Raw genomic sequence first — 7,118 nt, 5'->3', positions numbered from 1 at the left:
GAATTTTCCCAATATATTTGTTTTGTGAATGTTAATTAATTGAATAATTATTTAAATTGGCTTGGCAAGGGATAACTTACATTTTAAAATGTATATCGTTAAATAGTTTTATACATACTGAATTTCACTTAATTTTTTGCTTAATGTATAAATACTATTGTATTATAAGTGCCAACAAAAAATTATACCGGTGATTATCTAAGTTTAAAACGGTTCTAGTCTACATAAAAAAGGTGATTTTGCAATTTGTTTTTGCTGTTTGTTAGATATATACAGTAACCTTTAGTATTTCCTAAAATTTATTCTTTAAGCGCAGGCATTTACTCGCATAATTTATTTATACTTTTATGATTGATTACAAATTTTAATGGGTTTTACTAATTTTTAATTGCGTTTAATATGTTTGTAAAATCAGTTACGATTGTGTTAATATATTTTTTTAACAAACTTTAAATAAGGTTATTATTTCTTTTCATATTAATAAGAGAGACACCAATGAGACATTGTACACCTTTTAGATAATTAAAATAGATTAATATACACATTACAAGAAAATGTCGAAATTCTAACTTTTGTTCAGTATTATCAAAACATTGTGATAATGGCTGGTCATTATTAGGTCTAAATGAAGGAACCAAAGATTATTAATTTTTAGATCCTCATTTTTCGATTTGGAAAAGGAAAATTACATACAAACTAAACCGTTTATTAGAAAACTTTTCAAAAAAGTATCTTTTTTATTTTATATAGAAATTGTATTGATAAAATTTATTGTAGGTGATTAGGTATTTTAGGAAAGTGCCAAATAAATGTTACCCGCAAATAATTTGTAGTTTTATTTTGAGCTCCAAATACGGATTAAACTCTCTGGAAATCCCTAATAANTTTGGATGATCCCAACAGGCCCCGGTTCACTACTCAAGAGTTGAAAGACATATTACACGAAAGGAATGAACTAAAGGCTAGAGTTAGTGATCTGGAAGAAGAATTGGATACATATAGGCCTAAGCCAAAAGTAGAAACGTAAGAAAAGCATCTTTAGGTTGATATGCACAATCTTTTTTATTTTTATTATTATTTAGTTTTTATTATTTAAATGTTTTGGTTTTTTTATTTATACAGAAAAAAACATGTACCAATTAATAAGGGTGTTGAAGTTGTGCCCGAAATTGTCATTAATAATGCAGAGGAGTAAGTTTATTTAATTACCTGTTTCTTAGATAATAATAAATTGTTTTTTATAAAAAGTTATTATTAGTTAGTTAGATATTTTAAATAAGTTATTTATTTATAGGCCTGTAGATGAAGAGGCCCCTGTGCAAGGGCCTCTCCCATATGAGCCTGATGACGCCCCTTGGAAGAAATCAGAATCAGGAATACGTAAATTGTATGTTATTAAAACATTATCATTTATTTCTTTTTGACTGATTTACTTTATATTAATTTTCGTATTAATATAAGGGATTTCCTTAAATTAATCCACATAAAAGGTTTCGTTTTAGTTTTCGTAAGATTTTTTCCGAAACTAACCCTGGGGGTAGTTTTCCTCGTCGCAGTCTATCCACTCTCACGAAAATGGCTCTGTCCTCAACCAGTGAACCCACGCCAGTCTGAGGAGGCACACCAAATCTTTGGCGAATCTCTAACCGATTTAGAATTGACCACTAGCTTTGAGCACGTCATTTAGATGATATTTTATGTAATAATATTTGCAACACACAATGCACTAGGTGTCTCTATGTCGCGATATGGGCAAAATTAATCAATTAATTAATATATTAAAGTAACTTATTACTCGAAAGTTGAAGAGTTGATAAAACAATAAGAATCTGAAATTATTTACATTTTTCTTTTACTGCCAATAACATTGCACATTTTAAAATGTAGTTTTTACATTTTATTATTTTTTAATAATTAGTTACAAGAATTTTCCAATATATTTGTTTTGTGAATGTTAATTAATTGAATAATTATTTAAATTGGCTTGGCAAGGGATAACTTACATTTTAAAATGTATATCGTTAAATAGTTTTATACATACTGAATTTCACTTAATTTTTTGCTTAATGTATAAATACTATTGTATTATAAGTGCCAACAAAAAATTATACCGGTGATTATCTAAGTTTAAAACGGTTCTAGTCTACATAAAAAAGGTGATTTTGCAATTTGTTTTTGCTGTTTGTTAGATATATACAGTAACCTTTAGTATTTCCTAAAATTTATTCTTTAAGCGCAGGCATTTACTCGCATAATTTATTTATACTTTTATGATTGATTACAAATTTTAATGGGTTTTACTAATTTTTAATTGCGTTTAATATGTTTGTAAAATCAGTTACGATTGTGTTAATATATTTTTTTAACAAACTTTAAATAAGGTTATTATTTCTTTTCATATTAATAAGAGAGACACCAATGAGACATTGTACACCTTTTAGATAATTAAAATAGATTAATATACACATTACAAGAAAATGTCGAAATTCTAACTTTTGTTCAGTATTATCAAAACATTGTGATAATGGCTGGTCATTATTAGGTCTAAATGAAGGAACCAAAGATTATTAATTTTTAGATCCTCATTTTTCGATTTGGAAAAGGAAAATTACATACAAACTAAACCGTTTATTAGAAAACTTTTCAAAAAAGTATCTTTTTTATTTTATATAGAAATTGTATTGATAAAATTTATTGTAGGTGATTAGGTATTTTAGGAAAGTGCCAAATAAATGTTACCCGCAAATAATTTGTAGTTTTATTTTGAGCTCCAAATACGGATTAAACTCTCTGGAAATCCCTAATAAGTTTTTATTTACAAAATTAATATTTAAGAGCATATTCTTAGCAATATTTGATTATTAAATTTATGTATTACTTTAATACTTGGGGTTTTAACTGCAATCTATCAATAACATACTGTGGCATACAATATGTGGGATTGACCTGTTTAATATCACCAAAACCTAACAGAGAAAGTGCTGCTAAGCCAAACAAGGTATGGAAGGGATCTGGTATGTCACCAGGTCTATCTGCAAATCCTCCTGATTCTGTATCCTGACAAGCCAAAATAAACCTTTTAAGAGTCTCTGAACTAATCCAATGGAGACGACCAATGATTGATAAAGAAGACAAAACCCACCATGAATAACAAACATCAGGCAATTTCTCTGGACGTCCATTGAGACCACCTGAAGACAACTGACGCTCACACAACCACCATGCCAGAGTATCCTGTTCAACAATATCCAACCGCCCTAATGCAATCAATATTTAAGATATTTTCACTCCTGTCATGGGATTGAAAATTTTACCTGTAACTGATAAGAAACCTAAGCAACAGTATATAAGACCGGCATGACTTTCTGATTTTGGTCTGGATCCAAATCCTCCATCAAAATTCATGCAGCTTTTGACAAACTCCACAGCTTTATCCACATTTATAGCATTCAGTCTTTTCAATAAGGACAAAGTGGCTACAGCACAAAAGGAAAACCTTGTGTCAACTTCTCCCCATTTATCTCCAGTAAAGCTTCCATCAGGCAATTGTAAAGAAGCAACGTATTTAATAACTCCCTCAACATCAATAGCATCAATCCTATTGTAGATACACAATATTTGGACAGCACTTAGAGTATGAAGCAGATGAGGGTCATGGTCAATGCAAGCACTAATCCCTCCCGTTTCAGGGTCTTGGCACTTTTGAATAAAACCAATAACTTCTTCTTTCGGTAAAGAATCTAGTTTATCTACCAGTTCTAAGGCAGTGAGGCCCCAATACATGCCAGAAACTCTCAAGTAGTCCGTCATACCATATTCAAAGTCGTTTTCGGATTGGCCATACTGCTTTATAAATTTAATGTGCTTCTCCAAAAGTAGTGTTTTTGGATACTCTTCTTTTATTTCGATATCTTTTAAGGGTACTGCCATTTTAAAATTGTTTTATTACTTATTATTCATTAGAATTTGACAAACATATTTTAAGGTTATATTAACCATATCAAAGTATGTCATAGACATATATAAGAATATAGCACGCGTTCAAAATGAAAATCAAAGATTGTCGAAGAAAGACAGGAAACAAAGTTAGTGTAACTGTTCTTACTTACAAAACAGTTGCTTGACTTTATGTTTTCCTCTCAAGCTATTTCTAATAAGTTATCATTCCATATTCCATTTAATAACGTGATCTATCTTTATTATACCTCTGTGATAGGTCAGCACTGGTTGTGTCTAGGATACCGTAAATATTGTAAGTCTTTGGTATCAAGTTTCGTATGGCGTCTTCAGTTCTTTAATATGAAAGGTTGATGTTTGTGATTAGGTCACTGATTTCGTAGTGAACTTATATTCTGATCCAAAGTGCTCAGTGCTCTACAGATTAGATCGAATCATCGGTTCTTACCCCATTTCAATTTGAATTTGTTGAAAAGCAATCAAGATGCAAAATATTTGTAGGACTTGCTTAACCCCAACAGCGGGTAATACCACTTATTCAGTATCTGCAACGCTTTGCTTGAACGAGTCTGAAGAAATGATTTCGGTTAAGAAAATGCTCAGATATTGCGTTCCCGAAATGGTAAGTGATCCGAATTTTAGTATGTTCCATGTGTAAATTTTTTCTTCAATTTGTTGAGGCTCTGGATATGATCCAGGAATCAATAATTTGTCATAACTGCTTGATGGCCTTGAGTGCTTCTTTTCAATTCAAAACAAACTGTTTGAAAAACGAGAAAAGACTTCAGTGTTTTATAAGTTCCTCCACAAAAAATTTGAATTTTGGTAAAATCTTCAATGATCAAGATGGACATCCAGATTACAATATATCCAAAATACACACTTGTTGTGTATGCCAGAAAACTTTTGTGTCTGAAACTTTTCTGAAAAAGCACATAAAAACACACGAAAACCAAATCAAATATGAATGTGGAGTTTGTGGGAAAATATTTACAGAACCAGTACGACTGAAAGTACATATTCTAACACATGGAGAAAAGGAACAGCAAAGTGGAAGTTCCCAAGATGGTAACTATTAGAATAAAGGTTTAAAAATTCACCATACATAATTTTAAAATTTCAGAAGCAGATTTTGATGACAGTGTTTCATCAAAAATCGCCCCCTTTATGCTTGCTACTTCACAGAATCTTGAAAACTCGGGAAATTTTGAAGTTGTCAATGTATTGGAAAACAAGGATGATCAGTACAAAGCAGAAACACGTAAAATTTGGACAGATGAAGAGACCCTCCATTTCCTTAATTTGTGTAAACGACATGTAAAGGATATGTATCAAGGACCAAAGAAGTCTTTATGGTCGTTGATATCAAAAAAATTGGCATCTAAAAATATACATGTAAGTTCCGAACATAATCAACAACTAAAGCTGACAAATACGTTTTTACTATGTTTAAATGGAATATTGCTAAATGTCTGTGTTCTTTTAACTTTTTTACCACGTTTAAGGTATCAGATAAGACACCTAAGACACTTGGTATATCATACAGAGGACGTAACTAATAATGTATTATAATTGTGTTATCTACATTTATTTTATTATCAATATACTGTATCATTATGGTGTTAGTCACATATATATGTTTTAGCAAGTTATTGGTCGCGATAGGGAGTTTAAATGGATTAAATGAAACAAACAAATGATATAACTAGTAAACATTGTTTCATCATTTGATGGGAGAGGGTATTAATCCCAACATTGGGATAACGTATGACGCACTTGTGTCCTTATGCACTAGTTAATGCTATTAGCCAGTTAAGTTGTAATGAACCGAATATTAAACAATTGTTGCGTCTATATGCAGAACATTAGTAATAGTTATATAATAGTAGCGGTGAGGCATTTATGTTATTTAAAAGACAAAAGGAACAAATATTATGTCGTGTCGTTAATTATAATCAAACAGGGCGGGGTTCAACGCGATAGGTTGGGGGATATTTCAGGGATGTATGCTACATGTTTAAGAAGGTGAGCAGCCTTACTTGGAAAGTATAGAACTAATTATTTAATGTAATGGCTTCCTATATTTAGGATTAGTATAAAAACCTGAATGTTACAGGTATCCTTAGACCAGTGCGAATCGAAATGGAAAAACCTCATTCGTACTTATAATCTGGTCAAAGCAAAATTGACCAAAGATCCGAAGGCCCAGACAAAATTTCACTACTTGTTCGAGTTCGACGAGCTCATGTCGATGTTAGAAAAAGTCCGACCGCGATCTAAAAGCGAAGACTGCGACGAGGACAATTACCAGGAGGGCTTTCATGGCTTTGACGGTTTTGAGAACGGCAACGATGACACGATCATCATCGACTACGATGATGGTAGAGGTGACAATGACGGGGACACCGACCACAGCGATGAAGTCGCAGAGGACGACAACGCAAAAATATGGACGAGTGAGGAGACGTTCGCACTCCTGGATGCCATTAGGCAGAAGAAAGAAGAAATGGGAAACGACAAATCGCCTCGCTTTTGGGACTCCATCGCCAACGATTTGTGCAAATACAACTACTATGTAAGTACTGTACTGTTGTTACTAATTGTATATAATGGGGTAATTTTCTAAGGTTGATAATGAACGTGGTAAAAAAGGTAACAGGGCACCTCCAATCTTTCTTTTTAACAAACCACTAACATTGAGTCAATTCTTAACTAGTTCCTTTAATGCTTCAATTGGTCTTTTGTAGGACCATTTAACTACACCCTACATATACGATTGGTAGTTATATTGATTATAAAGTGATCAATTTGTGTTTAGGCGACACCATATCAATGCGATACAAAATGGAAGTCGCTGAAACGGACACATCGGAAAGTTAAGGAGCGCATATTAGATACGAAGGTGACCACGACGAAATTCTCCTATTTTAGTTTAGTCGATGAAATAATACGTAACGAAGAAGTGTTTGAAATGGACAAGGATACAAAGTCGTTGCAAAAAATTCTGGAAAGCACGATGGATGATGACGACGATGATGATGACTCTCGCGAAGTGTTTGCAAAAAAAATAAAACTGGATGAGGATAAGGACATTGTACAGTCAAGTTAATTAGTGAAAAGTTCATGAGTGTGAAAGACTATTAATAATAAAATTTATATTT

At 32.0% G+C, this 7,118-nt stretch overlaps 3 protein-coding genes across 9 annotated transcripts in view; 2 read left to right on the top strand and 1 right to left on the bottom strand.

Annotated features, from left to right (window-relative positions):
• LOC108744895 (RILP-like protein homolog) overlaps positions 1–2,377 on the top strand; it is a 4,501-nt gene extending 2,124 nt beyond the window's left edge. For 2 of the 6 annotated variants that reach the window (XM_025981777.1, XM_025981774.1), the window contains 2 exons: positions 1,295–1,387; positions 1,491–2,377. In XM_025981777.1, coding sequence (XP_025837562.1) covers positions 1,295–1,387; positions 1,491–1,614 — 217 coding nt within the window. In that variant the 3' untranslated portion in view covers positions 1,615–2,377. Of the gene's footprint in view, positions 1–903; positions 1,024–1,122; positions 1,192–1,294; positions 1,388–1,490 lie in introns of all 6 variants that reach the window. The other 4 variants (XM_025981776.1, XM_025981779.1, XM_025981775.1 and 1 more) reach the window with 3 other exon arrangements.
• Positions 2,378–2,735: 358 nt separating this feature from the next.
• On the bottom strand, positions 2,736–4,040 carry LOC108744894 (geranylgeranyl transferase type-2 subunit beta). Its single transcript, XM_018480854.2, has 2 exons — positions 3,315–4,040; positions 2,736–3,257 (listed from the first exon to the last, which is right to left on the bottom strand). Exons 1-2 carry the CDS (start codon positions 3,928–3,930, stop codon positions 2,875–2,877), a joined length of 999 nt encoding a protein of 332 aa, XP_018336356.1. The 5' UTR covers positions 3,931–4,040; the 3' UTR covers positions 2,736–2,874.
• A 221-nt stretch (positions 4,041–4,261) lies between these two features.
• Positions 4,262–7,118, top strand: LOC108744888 (zinc finger and SCAN domain-containing protein 29-like). 2 transcript variants are annotated; one of them, XM_018480848.2, is made up of 5 exons: positions 4,262–4,579; positions 4,638–5,025; positions 5,081–5,352; positions 6,074–6,532; positions 6,776–7,118. In XM_018480848.2, the coding sequence occupies exons 1-5, from the start codon at positions 4,442–4,444 to the stop codon at positions 7,064–7,066; spliced, it is 1,548 nt and encodes a 515-aa protein (XP_018336350.1). In that variant the 5' UTR covers positions 4,262–4,441; the 3' UTR covers positions 7,067–7,118. The 2 variants fall into 2 exon arrangements, with proteins under 2 accessions (XP_018336350.1, XP_018336351.1); XM_018480849.2 differs by lacking the exons at positions 4,262–4,579; positions 4,638–5,025; positions 5,081–5,352 and adding an exon at positions 5,370–5,982.

Source organism: Agrilus planipennis, unplaced genomic scaffold (genome assembly GCF_000699045.2).
Source record: "Agrilus planipennis isolate EAB-ADULT unplaced genomic scaffold, Apla_2.0 scaffold42, whole genome shotgun sequence".
NCBI classification, from domain to species: Eukaryota; Metazoa; Arthropoda; class Insecta; order Coleoptera; family Buprestidae; genus Agrilus; species Agrilus planipennis.
The sequence above is the reverse complement of the archived record's forward strand: the minus strand, read 5'-3'. Positions and strand labels throughout refer to the sequence as shown.

What these genes read in the sequence shown, in the direction of transcription:
- LOC108744894 (XM_018480854.2), bottom strand. Translation starts at nt 3,930, where the DNA reads ATGGCAGTACCCTTAAAAGATATCGAAATAAAAGAAGAGTATCCAAAA. An exon ending in AGGTTTCTTATCAGTTACAG is followed by an intron (nt 3,258 to 3,314) that starts GTAAAATTTTCA and finishes TGATTGCATTAG; the next exon opens with GGCGGTTGGATATTGTTGAA.
- LOC108744888 (XM_018480848.2), top strand. Translation starts at nt 4,442, where the DNA reads ATGCAAAATATTTGTAGGACTTGCTTAACCCCAACAGCGGGTAATACC. An exon ending in GATATTGCGTTCCCGAAATG is followed by an intron (nt 4,580 to 4,637) that starts GTAAGTGATCCG and finishes CAATTTGTTGAG; the next exon opens with GCTCTGGATATGATCCAGGA. An exon ending in TGTGCAAATACAACTACTAT is followed by an intron (nt 6,533 to 6,775) that starts GTAAGTACTGTA and finishes ATTTGTGTTTAG; the next exon opens with GCGACACCATATCAATGCGA.